The sequence below is a fragment of the Momordica charantia genome (genome assembly GCF_013281855.1).
Source record: "Momordica charantia cultivar OHB3-1 chromosome 4 unlocalized genomic scaffold, Mcharantia_2.0 BLBB01000004.1, whole genome shotgun sequence".
NCBI classification, from domain to species: Eukaryota; Viridiplantae; Streptophyta; class Magnoliopsida; order Cucurbitales; family Cucurbitaceae; genus Momordica; species Momordica charantia.
Window position 1 is genome coordinate 4,402,816 of NW_028275162.1, and position 20,375 is coordinate 4,423,190.

Consider the following 20,375-nt stretch of genomic DNA (forward strand, 5'->3'; position numbering starts at 1 on the left):
GAGTTGAAACAACGTTATATAATGAACCATATAAGTGAAGGACGAGTTACTTAACTATTTATCAATGATTTGTTAGGTTTTCTTTTGACGGGGTTAAATGGGCTCGGACTTATTAGGCGAAATGTGATTAATGATATATATAAAAGTCAAAAACGTAATTCCAAATAACATTAAATAATAACATACAAAATAATAGTAAGAATTCATGATATAGTATTGCGACAAAAGATGAAATATTAGCGTAAAAAAAGAAATACAAAATTGAGGAGAAAGATGAAAGACGAATAGATAAAATTGTGGAAATCTTTGAAAGAGGAAAGAAAGATAAATCACGACCATATTGACAAGCACTCTGCTCAAATAAAAAAAAAAAATAATAAAAAAATAAATATATTTGACAAGCACTTAAATAATGAAACGGTAAAATGGACGCAAAATTTTTTTCTTTTAACTTAAAAATTTAAATAAAATGAAATTAAGAATTCAAAGCCAAAACTAAATTAAATTAAATGCCTCACCCATATTACCATGGGGAGCCGGCAGCGTATTTCGGTCCCGCCATCTTAAACCCTTTATCCAAATTCACCATTGTTGAGGTTTTCGTTTTGCTCGGAGCTGATCCTTCCACAAATTTACAGATTTCTCGCGGGTAATGGTGTCTGAGAAGAAACCCTTCTTCCACAACGCTGTTTCGTCCATCAACAGCTTCATTTGACGCCCACCGATGGCGACCCACCTCCAAATTTCCACTAAAATGGCTCTTCACTCCCCGGTTCTTCCAGCGCCCAGAGTAAGCTCCTTCACCCTTTCTTCTTTTTCTCAAGTGTTTTCTGTGGAGCCGGAGTTAGTGGGTAAGAATTTAAACTTTCGGTTCTAGCAATTGAGGTTGTATTTGCTTTGTCCTCATTATGGGTGAAGTTAATTGGTGATTGGAATGAATTTGTGGGTGATTCGATTGGTAATTGGAAAACTCTATTGGGAGGAAAATGTTGTTGCCTTCACTGCTGACTGCCTCCTCCACACAGTAGGGTATGGGGTATAGACTTCTGTTTTAGCCTCTCATTGCCATGGAGGAAATGAGGGACCATTCAAGAGGGAAGACTGAGTAAGATAGTTGTTACCAAATTGATTGACAATTCTGTAAAATTTCCATCGAGGTATCCACGTTGATGATATGAAATGATTAAATTTGGGTTTTGTGTTAAAATAGTAAAAGTAGGAGCTCCAAACTTCAAACTCGTGCAATGTCATTTCCTCTTTATTCCATTGTAATAGTCTATATGTTAAACCTCGTAAACCAAATTAATATTCAAAGTACGTGTGAAGGTGATAATTTTGTTGAGATATCATATATGAATTAAATTTACTCAATCTATCGGCTTAAACTTTTGGAGTGGTGATTCTTAACATGGTATCTAGTTGGTGATTGTCAACTTAATTTTGCGGGCCGACTAGAGTGTTAGTACGAGGAACAGAACACTTCTTCTGACTTTTGGTTTTTAGCTTGTTTAATGTCTAACATTTTTGTAAAGGATTTTCATTTTGTTTTAATGGATCGTTGAGTTGACTTATCTTTGAGCAATTTATTTACGGTTTTTGTTTATATTGTAGCACCATCGGTCACCAGAATGCAACCACGTTGTGAGTTTTAAACCGCATAAAAGATTTCAGAATGCTAGATCCATGGTCTCGTGTGCCATGAATATGACTGCAGGACAATCAGATGATCCAGGGAAGGTGAGTTGGGATAGTTTGAAGGACAGGGTAAAAAAACTATGGGACAGCTCACCAGAGCCAGTGAAGTGCTTCCCTTGGAATGAGGCATTGGATAACTTCATTCAGCTTATTGCTGATCTCGTCTTGGCAGTTATCAAATACTTGTGTGTGCCATTACTCGCCGTTACGTCCCTCAGCGAGATGTCTTACTGTGCCCATGAAAAGAAGCTCTTTGTTGTTCCATTTCCATTAATAGTTGGCTTCTCTGTTGCTGAGGTCATGAGACAAACAGCTTTGAGTCTATCTCCAATTCTGAAGGTACGATTTGGTCATTATCTCTTAATTATGTGCGAGTTGAATGGACCATCAATATGGTTTATAGAGAAGCAATGGCCTTGTATCCTCCATTTTGATTCCATTTTTAATAAGTCGTTATTGTCTAAGCTTTGATGCAACTAAATTTTCCACTATTAATGGAGTGGTTAAATAACTATACGTACACCTAAGGCAATCATGAGCAGCAGGTTTTCTAGTATGTTGCTTTTGTTCTTCTGGTTGGATGTTGATCCTTCTTTTCAGTTCAAAGTCGAAAATCCTGTAAACAAATTGGTAACCTCTATGTCCTTTGTTGTATTGTTATTGTTTTTAATAAAAATTATTTGTTGTGTATGTAATTCTTCATTTTGTGCAACAGTTATTCTGCAATTTTCGTTCACTAGGAATGTTTGAGGCGCTCTAGTGCTTGTCTTTGAGTAGAAATACAATATAAGGAGCTGTTTAAAAGATCTTGATTGACTTCTTCTGTTCTACAACTACATTATCTATGAGGAAACATTTTCATTTTCATTTCCAACAAGCCCTCGGACGCCATAAATTGTGTCGACAAGCTGCAATAATGGTATAGGAAATTCAGTGGGTGCTTGAAGAATTGTTGTAGTAGTCACAGATAAAATCCTCAAATTCTAGTTCTTGTTTTTTGCATTGAAATAGAGTGACATGTTAAAAGTTTTTCCTTTTCCAGGATCTTGAAGTTCCATGGCATTTGATCACTATTGCAATATTCTTCACCCTCATCAAACTGCCCGGTCCATACTACCCGTACTGGGGTCGCATATTCATTCCCCATTTTGCAAATGGGGGTTTATTGAGAACTTTATGGTCTTCATTTCTCTGGTTTAGAAGACCCCGAAAGCCATCGACGCAGCTGAAGCATAACAGTACTCACCTGAATACAAACAAGAACTAATCGAAAGGGCATAAAGAACATCGGACCAGGTATTATCGTATTAGGAAACTAAGGAAGCAGATATTGTAGCTCAATACTTTTTTGAATCTAAACTCATTTATTCCGACTCTGGTGCCTCGGTTAATGAGGCCAGATCCAATAGTAACTATGTCTCTTATGTCTGCATATATATTTATTATCGAGATTCTTATGAAGAGACGAATTAAATGGTCTCGTAAACGGGGGTGATGAACATTGTCGCATTTGTATTGTTTAACAAATGTGCAACTATATCCAATTATCTAGCAATACCAATCCAATTTTGTGTATGTAGGATTTGTTTGGCATGTCTTGTAATCCAATCCTCGTTCCATTTGTTTTATGCAGGCAACATTGCTGGCTTCATCGGTATGGTTTCGATCCACCCGACCGAGCGAACTGGTTGATATTCTCTTGAAGCACGACACTGGTTTTGCTTCATTAGAGGATCATTTTTCTTTTATGGATGCACCATGTAATCCAGTTTCATGAAAGTTTGTTTCCTTTTATGCATCACAAGAAGTTTTGGAGGCCGTGTTTACTACACATCACAATTGTTCTAATCTCTTCAAGTTTTCAAATAGACACTACTTTTTGGGCAGTTCAAAAATCATCTCTCAAGGAAATTATTTTACATCGACACTATTTGGCTGACTGCTTTGGATGTTGTATTTATTGAAAAATATATTAATGATTTGAAAGAATGGAAGTGCAGTATGAACTGGTTTTCAAGAGCGATGCTAACTGGTCACAATCAACATTCTCGCCAATTTAAATATAACTAAACTAGTTAAAACATAAATTGTTACCTGTTTATATTTTTTATGAAAACAAGAAATAAGAAATAAAAAATACCAAATGGGTCTTAGAAACCTATGTTTCAAGAGGATATAAAAAGCTTATTAGACATTTTTTTTATATGATGATATCTAAGCATCTCAAGAAATTTGAATATCCTACCTTTCTATTAATCAAATGTAGAAATTCATATGGATATCTCTGAAAATAAGGATTTTAACCTCCGGAGAAAGATCGAAATGCGTTAACTACTAAACTATACACGGAAGGTTATCTCTCGTCCAGCATAAGTATGTGTTAAAAGACAAGTGGTGGCAAAATAAAAGGTGATTTTTATTTATTTATTTTTATTTATATTTTTTTTGACTTAAACAAGACTTGGGAATTTGGATCATGGAGAAGGAAAAACAAGGCAAGACCCTAATTTGGCATTTGAATCCGATCCGGCGTCGTTTTAAAGGGGAAGCCAAAGCCCTATCTCCGCCTCCGCGCCATTTCCGGTCCTTCCTCTGATTCTGATTCCAACACCACAAAAAACTTTCGAAGCCCCTCAAGATTTCGGCTGATTCCCATTTTCCGACCGCCATGAAAGACCACGGCCACAGCGACGAGCTTCACTCCGACACTAACAAGCGTAAGCTCGAAGAGAATATTCAATTGGCCAAGCAAAAAGCTCAAGAAATCGTTGCTAAACTTGTCAGCAATGCCGAGTCCAAACGCCCTCGTTTCGACTACGAGCCCCCCACTGCCACTGCCGCCTCCGCTCCACCAAACCCATCCTTATCCGCCTCTCCTTTTCCTGGTAGGTGCTAACCCACCCCAATTTTCAACTCCCTTGGATCTAGGGCTTCTTTTCTTTTCGTTTAATTTTAGGTCATCTTCCCTCCTCCATTTTTATGCTTTGTAGTAGTTGGTTAGGGCGAACTAAATCAATCTCAAGGCTGTAACCTGGGTCTAGCTTTAATCACATGTAGAATCGTTGCTTATTTTTATCCATTGCTCCGATCGTTATTCTAGTTTTTAACTGTTGTACGTCTGGTTAAGATTTGTTATATTGTTGACCTGAATTTTTTGAGAAAGGGAATTGGAGTGGACCTTTATGGAGTCTTATAGGGTGTTGAGAGGAGTCATTTTGCGAAACGAAAGGGTAATCTTTTGTATTGGAAATTTTGAAGAAGCCTTCCCACGGTCTTTTTTATTTAACGATAATCCTTCTTACCATCATGCCTGGCAATGGGGACGTTGATGCAAATGACATTCTCCCCATTGTGGGAACTTGTGATTTGATGCTAGTGAATAACCCCCATTTCACCTTTAACAATAGGCAGCTCCACATTTTTACATCTCAACCTCCTCCAGCTATGTGATCTTTTGGATCAATCTTACTCAAGTGGGGATCATTGCAACTTTGCAAGCATTTATGGGAGAGAGGAGACAGGTTGGTACACAAAAGACAGCTGGATGGTGGTCTATTACGAAGCTGAGGGGTCACTTGGAAAGGTTTTTCATCATTAAAATCATGAATGGTAAAAGACCTTTTTGGCAGATTTTTTGGATAGGATAGGAGCCGCTCATGACTAGATTCCCTTTGTTCTATGCAGTTAGTAACAACAAAAAAGGGTTAGCATGCGATGTGTTGGATGGTGAGACTCTTTTGTGAAACATCACTGCTATAAGGAACTTGTTACAGGCAGAGATGGTAGATTTTGAGGCTTTGACAGGATGAAGATAGAAGAATATGTAAGGAAATACTGAAATAGAGAACCTATGTTGAAGCATTTGTCCCAAAACCTGATTGCAAAGAGTTTCTTATTCCTAGAGCACTTTCTCTTGCAATATGGAGGATAACAGCCTGAGAAAAGTGAAATTCTTGATGTGGACCCTTTGTTTTGACCCTTTCGGGGGAGTTAACATCATGGAAAGAGCTCAAAAGATATGCCCCTCCCATTCTGTCCTTAAATTTGAACTAGTGCATTTTATGTATAAATACAAAGGATAGTCGATATTATACCTTCTTTCACTTTCAATTTTTGAGGAATTACTGGAACTTTGTCTGTATAACTTCAATCTACAATACAATAGTCCTTCCGCTCAAATACAAAGGAGAACATTTAACAATTGCTCTGTGGCTTCATGTTCAAAAAGAAGGCAACGATCCTTTGGTTAAGCCTATTGAGGTAGGCTTGTGGGATATATGGAGAGAGAGAAACGATAGTGTTCAATGACAAGATTTGAGGGTGGGTAGAGGTGATAGAGATAGCTCGGGGAATTGTTCTCTTTGGACTTCCTCAGCACCTTTATGTTATTTTGCCCCAAATGAGGTCTTTAACCTAACAGTTAACACCATTATGTAATTAGAACTGAAGTTCTTTTTTGTAGTAACCAGTGTGTAGTTTAGACAAGGAACATCTGCATTTTTAGTTATAACAAAAGCAGAGTAGTTTCAAAATTTTTGTAAAGGACACTTCAATTTGATGCTTTATATGGTACAATCTCATTGTGTTTGTCATAAAAAATCCAATTGTCTTTTTCTCGTTTTCTTCGTTTGTTTGTTTATAATTATGGATTGTGTAGCTTTTCTTTAGAAAGGACTAATTGTATTAGTTACAGGTACGATGTAGTCTCAATTCTATATTCGATTTCCTGTTACTTGAGATTCTTTTTGGGCATGTTTAATCTGCTTAATAATTCTGATTTTACTAATCATAAAGTAGATATTCATTTATTTCATACACCAATAACTTTGCATCACATCATATATCACTTCCTGCATTAAGGTTTTTCAACATGCTTTGGCGACCATGAGATTTGCACTGCTTTCTGTGTTCTCTGAATAGTAGACATGTAGTTGCATTTCTATTGATAAAAAACACAAATTTCCAATTCTGTTTTTTGCTAACTTTCAAGTGTTCAGTTTCTTCTGGTACTCCAACAGGTCCATATCATGGTTTTCAAAGCATGAGTAAGAAAATAAATATTCCAAATATTAAGGTACTTGGTTGTCATCTTGTCTGTTAGATTACCATTTGCCTACTACTGACGAAGCTGATTTTTTTTTTCCTCACAAATCCTTTTGTAGGTTGGGTTGATTATCGGGAAAGGTGGGGAAACAATCAAATATCTTCAACTACAATCAGGGGCTAAAATCCAGATAACTAGAGATTTAGAAGCTGATCCTCAGTCTTTGACAAGAGACGTGGAACTAACAGGCACTTCAGAACAAGTTAGCAGGGCAGAACAGCTTATCAATGAAGTGATTGCAGAGGTAAACCACTGATTAAAACGCCTTCTCATTTTCAGATCTTGTATGTTGGATACTTAAGCTAATTTAGACACCTTAATGGAACAGGCAGATTCAGGGGGTTCTGCCTCAGCCACAAATCAGGGAGTGAACTCAGGTCAACCTGGAGTTGAGCAGTTTGTAATGAAGATTCCTAATAATAAGGTAAATGCTTTCATTGTGTTTTTTTCACCCTTTGAGGTGAATCTAATATTGAAAGTAATGTTTATAGGTTGCACTTGTCATTGGAAAGGGAGGCGAAACTATAAAGAGCATACAAAGCAAGTCAGCAGCTCGTGTCCAGGTATGTAACTAATGCCTAAAGGGAACAAAAGGCTGTTAAACCATTTCGACTCCATTTATTGCAGGACAAAACAGCCAAGAATCTCTAATAACATTGGCAAGTGTGAAAGAATATTATTGTTAGACTCTTTTTTGTTAGATTTGTAACCTTGACTTCTCAGAATAGTTTTTACCAGTCAAAAATTTGTAAAAGGCAGCTGCTTAGTCGTTTTGTTAGTTTATTATAATGAGCCTTTCTCTCCAACGTTCATATTGGTTGTACTCTTAATAGGAGATATGCTTTTGCTTCTTCATGTGGAAGCCAATGTGCGAGTTGTGCCTTCTATTGTTTTCTGACTGTTGTTCTAATCCGGAATGCTATTTAATTATTTTCTTGTATGGATTCCCACCCTACAGGTCATCCCTTTGCACCTCCCTCCTGGAGATACATCGACAGAGAGAAATATTTATATTAATGGGCTGAAGGAGCAGATTGAGTCAGCCAAAGAACTGATCGATGAAGTAATAAGTGGGGTAAGTTATCAGGTACCTGTAATGCCTTCACATGTTTTTGTCTTAACTAAAGGGAGAATGATTTCCTAAATTTTTAAATGGAAGTCATAGGAAATAACATCTAAATTGTCGAACTTCCCCTCACCTATGCCCCTGTTTTTTTTTCCTGTTTTGGTTCTGAAGAGTAACTAATTTTCTGCCAAGGTTTCTGTGGTTTGGCTTGTCTGTTATATTAATATGCCTGATGCCTGATTCCTAATTGAAAATGTGGAGTGTGCATGAAAATCCAGAGGATACCTCATTACTGATCAAATTAAATTATAGACAATGTTTTTGTGTTATTTTTTTAGTATCGATCTACCGGTTGCTTGATGATATTTTATTGGCAAGTGTTTCTGGAAATTCGCTCTTGTATTCGTTCTTCTTTTATATTTCGAGAAGATTGATATATAATTTGATAGACTGCTAGAATTTCAATGTTATTATTATCTCAAGACATAAACTCTCTATTCTTTCTGCAGAAACGATTGGTGAATACCTCTGAAACTACAAGCTATGCACAACCAACTTACCCCCCTCCTACCAATTGGCCTCAAGCTGCACAACCTCCGCAGCAGCAGCAACCCCAATATGGATATGCACAAGGAACCTATCCCCCACCCCCGGGGCCTCCGTATTATAGCAACTATCCAACTCAAGTAGGAAGCTGGGATCAAGCGAACCAATCGACTATACAGCCGTCGGATCCGAGCACTGGATATAACTACCACAGCCAACAGTCTCAGGTTGGGTCAGCTCCTCCTCCATATCAGGGCTATAGCTACGGTCAGCCAGCTTCAAGTGGCACTCATGGTTATGATCAAAGCTACTCCCAGCAGGCACCAAGTTATGGGCAAAATTTCTCAGGCCGGATTCCACAGTATGATCAGCAGAATATGTACCTTAACTCAGGAGGTGCACCACCTGGTGTGCCGTCAACAAATGGAACTTCCTCTGAAGGTTCATATCCAAGTGCAGCATACCAAGTTTCCAACAGCCAGCCAGTGGCTAACCCTATGGCTGGGTACTGGACTTACCCGGGCGACCCGAACCAATCCCTTCCTCAGACAGGCAATGACCAATCTGGATACTATCAAGCAGTTAGTGGGGGGCAGGAGCAGCCTCATGTTGCACATCAGCCTGTGTATGAACAGGGTGGATACCCTCTTCCTCCGGCGACATATTCTCAGGGAATAACCCCCCCAGCTCCAGTGCCTCCACAGACGGAGGCTCAAATCCAACCGCAACCACCATCAGGTAGTGGAATCGAGACATCAGGAAACGGGAATTCGAAAGGAGGCCAAAGCTTAGCTCCTGTACCAGACGCTGCCCATACTGAAAGTTGACCGTAAGATGGATCGAGTGTAGTTTATCAGAAGCTCGGTTGTTGTTCTTCATGCATTTTTTATTGATAGATAACATATTTTGATAGTGATTTTAGTAACTTTGTAATGAATTGTACTCAACAAACGGAAATTCACTATCAGCAACTTCTCATTCCTTTGACTATTGATATATTATTAGATGCAGAGATGCAAACAAAGGTTTGACAAGCAGTTCCAATATTTTGCTACGGAAAATATACAACTGTAGAGCATGGGTTGTGCGTGTGTATGTGGTGATACAAATTATACAGAAAACACTTTGTAAAAGTTGACCAATAAAACCCCAAACCCAAGCCATATAGGAACAGATGGATCCTCGACTCGATTCGATTTGCAAATCTATTGACAAACCGTCCGCTACCTGAAGGCATAAGGATCTCTCCAACCTTCATGGTCCAAGTGTGCTACAGTCTGTTCTTGCTCTCCGTCCAATCCTATGAACTTTTGGCAGGTTTAACAATTACATTGCATAGACAACCTCTCCACTGCTATCGACATCAAGATCAAGATCAGGATCGGTCTCTAGGTCATCCTCCATGTCATCGTCAATATCAAGGCTGCCAGTAAGGTATTGGTTGAGACTCTGTGTCCCAGCAGCAGGAAGGCCAGCTTCGGCGATTATCTGCATGATTTCCTCACTAGTTTGCGTAGGTTGATCAGGCTCTTCGTATTGGCTATTCATTGCCTTCTCATCTACAAGATCAGCTGGAAGATTCTTCAGAAACCACTCATGGTTCCTTATCTCAGGAATTGTTATCCTCTGTACCAGGTGATTGAAGTTAACATCAAAATATATCGAAATGGAATTTAATCAGCCATTTAGAAAGGAAAGCATTACCACCCTAAAGAACAAAGGATTTAACCATTGGAGAGAGATTCTCAGCACTAGTCTAAGAAGCACGGACACGGACACGATAGGACACGGCGATACGTCAATTCCTAAAAATTAGGACACGGACACGTTGGGATACGTTTTTTTTTTATTTTTTTAGGATATATGTAAATTTAACACAAAAAATATTTAAAAAGTCCTCGTAAAAGTTTATTAATATTTTTTTACAGAGAACAAGTCCTTGTAAAAAAAAAAGAAAGGGACAGAAACAAAACGCAGGTACTAAGAAAAATAAAGTTTAAATTTAGTGAAATAAAATGGTCAAAATTCAAAAAGCAGTTTAAAAAATGAGAATTGTTTTTAGTATATGAAAATGAAAGAAAAACAGAGGGTTGAAAAATAAAAAAGTTAGGTTATTAGAGTTTACCTAAGAAGCAAAAAAGAAAAACAGAGGGCAGGGTTGCATCGTCGGCAGCGGCAAGGGCAAGCGGGCGTTGGCATCAGTGGCAGCGGCAAGGGCGAGCGGCGTCGGCTTCGTGGAGTGGGTGGTGTGTTTCATTTTCGTGGGTGGATATTAGTTTATTTAACATTTATTTGTTTTTTTTAATTACTAATGGGCATTGGGCCTTCTTATTTGGGCTCCGAAAACCCACAAAACTATCATCCTGTGTCCATCCCGTGTCCATACCGTGTCCAGCCGTGTCCGATTTAAAAAAAAAAAAAAAAAAAATCAGACACGCCAAAATGCGTGTCTGATACGTGTCCGGGCGTATCCGTGTCGGACACGTGTCCGACACAGATACTTCGCCCAAAAATGTGTGTCCGTGTTTCCTAGGCACTAGTATTTTGCAATCTTCAAATTTTATGTATAAACAAGATTGTTGAGTCTAACCTTGGTTGGGTCTGCAACAAAAATCCTAGAGATCAGATGGCGACACTCGGGAGAAATAAGAACATAATCGGGAATTGTGTACTGTACATTCAGGATTCGCTGCGATAAACAATCAAATGTTTTAGCCAAAAAATATTGGAAGCGAACTCACCAAGTGTAACTTGTTACCTGAATTGTTTTACGGAAGTTTTTTGGGTCCTCAGGGTCCTCAAAGGGGTATGCACCCACCAACATGACATATAAGGTCACCCCACAGGACCACACATCTGCAATCTGAAACGTACAGTTGATACACAAAGTCAACCTTAAAACACATCACAGGATAGAAGGGTATTGAATCATAAATACATACATAAGATAAATTCAGCCAGGAAAGTCGGGGTTAAAACTGAAAGGATTATTAAATAAAAAGTTCAAAATCGTATAACTTTGGATGAAAGATGGGAACGGTCATAATATTTTACCTTGCCATCATACTCTTTCTTAAGTAACACCTCAGGTGCAATATATGCAGGGGTGCCAACCGTTGATTTTGGCTGTGAATGCAGCACAGAAGACTAAAAGAAGACACGGAATCAATATGTGCAGGCAAAAGAAGATAGGACTATGCCAGAACAAACAACAGAAACAGAGCAGATACAATTGAACAAACCAAATTTTCTCTTCCACGGTGAACAAGATTCCATCAAATAAGACACACTAATGCAGTGGAATGTTTGTTATTTTCAAAAGTATACGAGTAAGTTCAAACAACCTTAAAATTTTACTCCCTACAAGATGCATCATCGTTAGTATTTAACATAGTTCAAGATTTTAAGGAAGAAATTTCAGAGCAAAAACACAAGAAGTCAGTCAGGTGTACCTTGGAGTATCCAAAATCACAAATCTTCAAGCGAGGAGCAGGACTTCCATCCAACAATGTATTCTCCAATTTCAAATCACGATGGCATACTTGCTTCAGAAATGAGTGAAGGATAACAATTACTCAAGTTCCTCGCATTTCTAGCAATGAATTGCACTTCGGGGGACTACAAGGAAATGATAAAGACAAAATAGAAATTATTTACATACCATAGCATGACAGTAACTGACTCCTGATATAAGTTGCTGGAAGAAGAAACGTGCCTGCAGATGACGAAAACTTAACCCACGTATTGATGATAAAATGTTCTCTAAATCAATAATTGACTAATGCACCTAAAACAAACCTCGTCCTCACTGAACCGTCCGGCATTACAGATCCGCTCAAAGAGCTCTCCTCCAGATGCATATTCCATCACAATTGCCAGATGGGTTGGGGTTAAGATTACCTGTTCCCATTTCATATATTAGGTGAAAACATTCTGCGTGGATGAGAATGAAACCAAATTTAAGGATAAAGCAAACCTCTTTGAATCTGACAATGTTAGGATGCCTCAAAGATCTGTGGTTTATTATCTCCCGCTTCACATTTTCATCTATCTGTCAAATGCAACGAACTGGTAAATTAAACTTTGATGAAAAATCGTGATTAAAAGAACTAAATGTTCTACACATTTACAAACACATTGTCACTAAACTAACGCTGTTCCTTCTTCAAAAAGAAAAAAAATAATAATAATAATAACAATTTAACTCTATTTCAAGTACCTTTTTTTCCTATAATAGAATTACGTCGCTAGGAAAATATTAGATATATATATATATATATATAAACTATTAAGAATACTTAAAATCGTTGGTTTTCCCTTGAATTAGTAAACCCTCGCAAATCATTACTAATTCAACATTGCAAAAAATACAAAATTCATGTCATGAATAATTATATTGATAGGCTTTTTTTTTTTATATATTAATATAATTGAAGTTATATGTTTCAATGGTAATTCTTCTTCACTTGCATCGTTGATCAAATATCAAAAAATAGAATTCATGTCTTGAATAATAGTATTGATCTTTTTCAATCATCTCATAACATTCAATTCAAATAATTATAATTAAATTCATAAAAATCGTGTCCAAGATAACCCTCAGGCCTCAATACTTCATAAATTGTAAAGAACTTTATTGGTACGGTGTACTAGAAGCAGAGGGTTCTGCCAACTCCCCTACTCAAAATCCACCAATTTGTAAAAGCAGAGGGAAAATCCCCACCCAATTCGCACAAAAATGTAACCAGAGAGCTCAATTCGAAGAATCAAACAGCGACCAAGCAATCAACATAATAGTAATGGCAGGCAGTTGCAGTTACCAGACTAACCTTCTCACCTCTCTCGATGTACTTGACGGCGACGAGCTCCCCCGTCTGCTTGTCCCTCATCAATCTCGCAATCCCAAAGTTGCCAGACCCAATGTCGCGCACAAGCTCGTAACGATCGCTGTCGTGCATGATCGGAATGTCCATTCCCGGCCCAACCGTAAGCGCCGACCGATCCATCTCCTGGCTATTACCACTCCGAATGGAATCAATTGCTCAAGTCCCGAAAAGACTACGTTAACATCTCGAGGGGAAGGAAAAAAAAAGAGAAATCTAGGGCAGAAGAAGCGATTGGTGGAGGCGATGTGGCGAGAGCAGAACCACTGAAATAGAAAGATAATTCAGGTGAGCAGAGCAGAGCAGAGCACGTGAAAGCTCACCAAACCCACTGCCCTCTCGTCTCAGCACACAAATTATTTAACTCCTCAAAATTCTTCATCTGTCTCCTTCAATCAATCGGCTTTTCTAGGGTTTCTCAAAGGCGGTGATCAGAATTCAGAGCTCGTGAAAACTTAAACCCTTCTCTCTCTCTCTCATCCAAAATCTCTTCTGAGCATAGGGAATTGAGCAGATTTTATTTTATTTTTTTTCAATTCAGTGGGAAGAAGATGATGATGATTCATGAATCATGATGATGCCAATTTTATCCTCTCAAAGTCAGTGAAACTTTTGGCGTGTAATTACTAAATTGCCCCTCGTTTCTTGTTCCCGCTCTTAATGGGCCTGGGCCCACTATAGGCCCATCCACATAAATGGCCTGTCCAAGTGGTTATGAGTTTTGTGGGCCTGGGTCCATGAAAGTGAAATCCAGCCTTCATTATTCTGAGTTTTTCTTTTTCGTTGGTATTGGTAGGGTGTTTTTGTTTTCCTTAAACGAAAAATTTGTTTTATTTTTGGCAATTTACCCATTTTATAATTCATATTCGAGGAAAAATCGAAAGCCATGGAGAAAATGGTGATTCTGAGATCACTATTGCGTTCTGTTCGCGTCGGATCTTACGGGGTCGCCGGAGTTAGACACCGGAATTTGCTGCAAAGTCACCACCAGGCTGCTCGAAGTTTCTTCTATCTGTCGTCTCATCGTTCTTCTCTTTCAGATTTTCCGCAGAGAGTTTCCTCCGGTACTTCTCCTTCTTCTGATTAGTTATATTTATACTCTGTTTTGTACATTGATTCAAATCTCTCCGTTTAATCTTGTAATAAAGTGGAGTAATCTGTTCTATAGTGTTTTATTCTACTAGTTTAATGCTAGCTATTGATTCTTTTGTCGGTTAGTGATCGATAAACTGCCTTCTCCTTCCTCTCGAACCTTTCTATTATTTGTTCTTGTGATGCTAGGATTCCCCCTGGATGGTTAGCCACGATTTATCTTCTCCTCTCCTGAAAAATGTATGTTTAAACTTTGGATTTTGTCACTCGATAAGTGAACTCACACATGAATTTATTGTATGCTGGTTATTTTGTCTTATAGATTCGATTAGGAACTCCTTTGTGCAATTTCTTATTAAATATATGGTTCTCTCTCATAAAATTTCAAATTCAGATATTTGCTTCTGTATTTGTATAGTAAATTTGCTATATTCGATTATGAACTGTATGTGTTTCAACCTATTCTGTGTGGCAATGTGCATTGCCGTGGTAGAGTAGTTTCAGAAAATTTCAGAAATAACCATATGTCGTAACCATGCCAGCCGGCCATGATGATCTGAAGTGTCTGAACAATCTAGAAGGGCTCAGTTAAATTCTTTTTTCAGTATCACAATATTTGGAATGATATCATATTTCTGTTTCTTCTGGTAAATTTCTGCAGATTGTTGTTATCTATCTGGTGTAGGGCGTGCGAGACTTTTTAGTGTTGATGTAGTTCGTATGGCTACAATTGAAGATTCCAAGCTTCAAAATGTTTTCAAGGATTTGATGGCTACAAGTTGGGATGAGCTTCCTAACTCTGTTGTCTATGATGTAAAGGCAGCATTATCTGGAAGCACTGACGACAAGGCCGGAAAGGAAGTTGTGGAAAACGTTTTCCGAGCTGCTGAAGCAGTTGAGGAATTTGGTGGTATACTTATCAGTTTGAAAATGAAAATTGATGATAGTATTGGTCTCAGTGGCGAGGTATTGAAAATTATAATTTTTTCAAACTAATTTTTTTCTCCAGTTTTTGTTCAATTAAAAACTTCAAAATCCATGTGCAGGATGTTAAGCCTTTGTCCGATGAACTTAAGAATGCACTACATACAGTTCACGATCGCTATACAACCTACTTGGATGCATTTGGTCCCGAGGAGAACTATCTGCGGAAGAAAGTGGAGACAGATTTGGGAACAAAGATGATATACTTGAAAATTAGATGCAGTGGCCTTGGATCTGAGTGGGGAAAGGTATTAAAACTATGCTATGGAAAAGTATAGCCCATGAGGCAGTTTCCACAGAAGAAATGCTATGCCCAGCATTTTTTTTATTTTTTTGGATAGGAAACAAATTTCATTGATAGCATGAAATATACAAAAAAAGCATATCCAAATGAAGTTACAAAAAACTTCTCCAATTGAATATGAGAGAATTTAGACTGTAACTAGTGAATGGATTTACACATTTGCACCAAGATAAAGCCAAAAAAGTAATAGTATCAATCAATTGTTGAGGCGCATGTTCAGCTTCTTTGAAAATTCTGGAGTTTTTTTCCGTCCAAACCATCCATATGAAAGCCCTATTGAAGTTCAACCAAAGGATAGCCTTCTCCTTTTTGAAAGGATGCAACAAAAAAATTGTCCTCAGCCATTCTGTAATTCCATTTGGAAGGCAAAGATACCAACCAAAAGCAGCAAGGAAGTGGTTCCAGATGTATGTTGATAGGGAGCAGCTTGTTAAGATATGGCTGATTGTTTCAGAGGCTTATTTGCATAAACAACACCAATAAGGGGAGAGGAACCAACGAGGGCACCTTCTTTGTAGCTTGTCGACTGTGTTGACGCATTTGTGGCTAAGCTCCCACATCAGAATTTAACCTTCTTTGGATAAGATGAATTCCAGATAGCTTTATATAGCTGTGAAGAGAAAGAGCTTATGTTTGTGGAGCTAGTTTGGTAGAGAGACTTAACTGTAAAGGTGCCTTCTTTCTCTAGAGGCCAGAACCAAGTGTCTCTACTTTCTGTGGGCTGGAATCTAGGCATAGAATTCAGAAAAGAGGCCCATTCCAGAATTTCTTCATCATTCAATTGTCTCCTGAAGTGTAGGTTCCATATCCCACAAGAATCATCCCAAGATTCGGAGACAGAGGCATCTTTTTTAAGAGATAATGCATATAGCAAGGGATACTCCAGCTTCAAAGGCCTACTCCCACGCCAAAGGTCTGACCAAAAATAGGTGGATTGACCGTTACAGATTTTGATATGGACACTTGCAAAGATGAGGTTACTTTGCTTAAATATTGATTTCCATGGGCCTTTGCAGCTTTGTAACGAGTGGCTGTCCGGTTAAATGCTATGTCCAGCTATTAGTCTTAAAAATTTTACACCATTGAATTATAAAAGAGTAGTCTCTAAATTACCATATGTTAATTTTAAACTGGAAAGGAAGCTCATGTGGGAAACACTGTGCATCCACATTGTGGCTCATCCTCGGCTACTTTCTAAGCACTGCAGATTAATACATGTTCAGCTACAATTATTTCATCACAGACTTGTTTTGGAAATAGTCCACTCTTCTGTTATTCTAATAAATGAAATTTGATCATTTGATTTTGTTAACCATATCTTCTTTTTTATTTTACGACAGGTTTCTGTGCTGGGAACCTCTGGTCTATCAGGCTCATATGTCGAGCAAAGAGCATAAATTTGGCACCTCTGAGAGTTTGGCTGTAATTGCGAGCTTCCTTTTGTTTGGGTGTATGTTCTTCAATGTTTTGTTGTCTATCTTCTCTCATCGTGGAGTTAATAGCAATTTAATAAAATCCCACCTCGATGAATGAATTCTCAGAATTTAACATCCTTGTTTGTTTGCCAATTATTGGGTTCCTTTAACAAGTTTGTCCAGCCAGTTTCTAGTTTTTGCATTTCTGAGTTTTTATAGTGTTATTTGTGAACTGCGTGGGGGCAACCTTAACTCTGATTACTGCTACTGTAACTGCCTAACAATGATAAATAACATGGAGGGCTAAGACATGTTTATTGTTAGATATAATCAAATCAACAGCTTGATGAATTTTGTAACTGCTTGGAGCTATGTTGGGCTCTTTTGCTCCCCAAGTTCTTGCGAACAGAAACAAGAATACAAAAACAGAACTTAGCACTGTTTTAGACATCAATACGTCTTTACGACTTTGGTGGCTTTACTCCATGACCAAGATTCAGATGGTGACTTGGGGAGAGGTGGAAGTAATATTGCCTTCCTGCAAAGACCGAACGGCCATCCTTCGCAATGACAGAATTCTTGCAAGATGGAGCGCCTGCGGAGATCTTCATCTAGAAAATCAAGACCATTCAAGCTTGAACATCGGGAGAAGTTGGCCTCCACAGAAAAGAATGCTTCATTGGTTGCAGCACTTGAACAACATGTGAGAAAACTCTGAACAGAGAAGAACTCATCTCCTGTGTTATCTTCATTTCCAGATTCATCCATTTTCTCAATCTCCATTGAAGTAATATACAATTCTTTGGTTGCAGGTGAGAAAACCCAGGAAAAGCTGTCCGACAGGTTAGTCTTTCGTCTTAACTTTTCCATCGCTCGACTTATAATTTCTGATACAATTTCCTGATAAGAAAGATTGAATGAAGTAAAATAAATTAGAGAAACATATTACATATAAGATGATGCAGGGGAAAGTCAAAAGTTGTATCTGTTGATATGCAAGAATGAACTGGTGTGTACTTCCTCTTCATCATCGAGGTCACTCGCAGGATTTTCGTCCTCTGCGTTGGAATTTGGCAGGCGTCTGCCAAAAGTATGGCAGTTGCAGAATGCATCCTTCAAAGCAGCTGCTAGAAAGCATTTCCTGGAAGAATTTGGTGGGTCTTCTTGATAAAAGACTCCCATATTGCAGAAGCTAGATTTGCTGGTTGGTTCATGAGCCACCGAACTATATAGAGAAGTAATTGCCCCCTACTGCTGCTTGACTTTAGGGATCAAAATGGCTCCATTTTTGACAGTGCCTTCACAGCTTATTGAAAATAACGCTTTCTAATCCTTAGGTGTCAAGACAAAGTTAGAAGAGCACAAGACACTCCAACTAATGACGTTGAACTGCACTAGAGATTCCAGCACAAAGCTTGCAATATATTCTCATTCCATTACCTTGAAAATTAATTGCCATGCGGTATGCTTATCTAACACCTACTTTTTTAGGCTTTAGGATTCTCAACTTAAAGCTCAAGATTTGGCGGATTGAGACATTTAACCAACAAATGTCTCATATTTTTGACAACTTGGTCGAGAAGCGGCACTTCCACTATTAAAGCTCATGGGGGAAAAGAGTACGAAAACAAACAGCTGATCTTTCAAAGCTGGGTCTCAATCTGGTATGCTGTCTACATACTAAGTTTGCTCTTTTCAAATGGAGAATTTAACTGCACTATCAGTAGATCAGTTCAACTTGTATTAAATTGACCAAAATCAACAAAAAACGACCAAACTAAAACATGAATTTTTTAATTGATAATGAACCCGAATCGAACCGATAAGAAATTTTTTCTTTTTTTTTTTTTTTGTTCACTTGGGTCTGCACTTCTACCACGGTGGATTGGAACTGGTAGTAGTGGTGGGTGGTGCCCATTAAAGCTGAGTCTCACTTTCAAAAGATCAATCTTGAAAAACACTTTATACTGCACATTTGCACTGTAATTATAACCATGCTTTTCCATGACTGTGACTAGGAGGTGGAAAGCAACGTCAAGAAGAGAAGAAAAATTACAGGGTCATAATTTGACTTTTAATTTGTAACAGTACATCTGAAAATTGATTGATTGCTAGCCGTCCAATTTGACTTGTTCTCTATCATGCTTGACATGCTAGGCAAAGCATCTTCATCCGGCTGCTTAAAGGCAAAGATGATATTGGTGAAAAATTTATTCCTACAAGATGGATGGAGACACCGTATCTCAAGTAAGTAGAGAACATTATTTGGTAATTCTAAATAAATTACTTTTCACTTCTAGGTAGGTAAGAAGAAATAATCATTGATTTGGTTAATTGTGTAGGAACAATTTGACATAGACAACATGTAGTCTCATTCTAATTCGTTGAGTAACATGTTTGCATCCTCGTATTTGTCAAGTAAAATCGTTGATAGTAGTCTTTGTGTACTTTACACAGTAGAACTGTTGGCAAAAAAATGAACCCTTTGAGTCTCCTACTCATACTAGACTCAAATCAACCAAAACACACAATATCTCAAACCAATCTACTACTAGTTGGTCTTAAACTTTAGTAATTTACATAGTTGCTTGCTTAGCTTCAAGCTCGATAAAGATCGATCATTTTAGCATTTAATGAAGGTACAGAGATTGGAAGTCTTTGTTCTTGACATCAATTCCTAACCATTTAAATTAATTTTCAAGAAAGCTAAGTAGACTTTATGTAAATATAGACTACGAGGAGTGGCCAGTGACGTATTTATCCCTCGAATGATTGTTTAGCTTATTGCGACCAAATTTATCAAGTGATTTAAAGTGAAAACTTTGACATAAAGTCCAGCTTTTTTTTGCTTTTAAATTTTAGACCAAATATGTGAGGGATAGGCCTCCAGAGCTTTAAACTCTTGCCTTCTCTTCTAGAAGGCTTACAAGTCAAGAAAATTACATGTTCTACCTTTTACTTCATTGAATTTGAAACTACATTCGACTGTAATTATTAATTGGTACATGATGATCTTTTGGCCAGCCCTTTGACCTCCGCTGTTAATTTTAATGACTTTTCATCTATTTTTTTAAAAGGAAAACTTAATCTCGTCTTCTTTTATTTTTTATTTTTCCATTAACCATCTATGCGAGTTATATGCTGCAAATGTGTTTCAAGAAAAAAATGAGTTTGATGTAGTTTACTTGAAATTTATTATAGTTATGTATATTTTTTTTGTACTTAACAAGTGTTTAATACGTGTCTAATCAGTATTGGATCTATATTCATTTTATACAATTAGTGT

At 37.8% G+C, this 20,375-nt stretch overlaps 5 protein-coding genes across 7 annotated transcripts; 3 read left to right on the forward strand and 2 right to left on the reverse strand.

The window, feature by feature from the left end:
* Window positions 1–533: 533 nt before the first annotated feature.
* EMB1273 (embryo defective 1273) lies at window positions 534–3,614 on the forward strand. Its single transcript, XM_022280626.2, has 4 exons — window positions 534–790; window positions 1,612–2,034; window positions 2,738–2,991; window positions 3,329–3,614. Exons 1-3 carry the CDS (start codon window positions 725–727, stop codon window positions 2,960–2,962), a joined length of 714 nt encoding a protein of 237 aa, XP_022136318.1. The 5' UTR covers window positions 534–724; the 3' UTR covers window positions 2,963–2,991; window positions 3,329–3,614.
* A 555-nt stretch (window positions 3,615–4,169) lies between these two features.
* LOC111007600 (uncharacterized) lies at window positions 4,170–9,389 on the forward strand. Its single transcript, XM_022280014.2, has 7 exons — window positions 4,170–4,580; window positions 6,693–6,769; window positions 6,858–7,043; window positions 7,128–7,223; window positions 7,291–7,362; window positions 7,758–7,874; window positions 8,375–9,389. Exons 1-7 carry the CDS (start codon window positions 4,364–4,366, stop codon window positions 9,236–9,238), a joined length of 1,629 nt encoding a protein of 542 aa, XP_022135706.1. The 5' UTR covers window positions 4,170–4,363; the 3' UTR covers window positions 9,239–9,389.
* Window positions 9,369–13,857, reverse strand: OST1 (Protein kinase superfamily protein). 2 transcript variants are annotated; one of them, XM_022280015.2, is made up of 9 exons: window positions 13,241–13,857; window positions 12,388–12,462; window positions 12,210–12,311; window positions 12,073–12,126; window positions 11,864–11,956; window positions 11,466–11,558; window positions 11,170–11,274; window positions 11,002–11,100; window positions 9,369–10,037 (listed from the first exon to the last, which is right to left on the reverse strand). In XM_022280015.2, exons 1-9 carry the CDS (start codon window positions 13,415–13,417, stop codon window positions 9,738–9,740), a joined length of 1,098 nt encoding a protein of 365 aa, XP_022135707.1. In that variant the 5' UTR covers window positions 13,418–13,857; the 3' UTR covers window positions 9,369–9,737. The 2 variants fall into 2 exon arrangements, with proteins under 2 accessions (XP_022135707.1, XP_022135708.1); XM_022280016.2 differs by having other exon boundaries at window positions 13,249–13,312.
* Window positions 13,858–14,093: 236 nt separating this feature from the next.
* Window positions 14,094–17,291, forward strand: LOC111007602 (succinate dehydrogenase subunit 5, mitochondrial). 2 transcript variants are annotated; one of them, XM_022280018.2, is made up of 4 exons: window positions 14,094–14,358; window positions 15,072–15,352; window positions 15,433–15,618; window positions 17,015–17,291. In XM_022280018.2, exons 1-4 carry the CDS (start codon window positions 14,181–14,183, stop codon window positions 17,069–17,071), a joined length of 702 nt encoding a protein of 233 aa, XP_022135710.1. In that variant the 5' UTR covers window positions 14,094–14,180; the 3' UTR covers window positions 17,072–17,291. The 2 variants fall into 2 exon arrangements, with proteins under 2 accessions (XP_022135710.1, XP_022135709.1); XM_022280017.2 differs by having other exon boundaries at window positions 14,096–14,358; window positions 15,048–15,352.
* A 94-nt stretch (window positions 17,292–17,385) lies between these two features.
* LOC111007604 (uncharacterized) lies at window positions 17,386–18,271 on the reverse strand. Its single transcript, XM_022280019.2, has 2 exons — window positions 18,107–18,271; window positions 17,386–17,989 (listed from the first exon to the last, which is right to left on the reverse strand). Exons 1-2 carry the CDS (start codon window positions 18,269–18,271, stop codon window positions 17,540–17,542), a joined length of 615 nt encoding a protein of 204 aa, XP_022135711.1. The 3' UTR covers window positions 17,386–17,539.
* Between the last annotated feature and the right edge of the window lie 2,104 nt (window positions 18,272–20,375).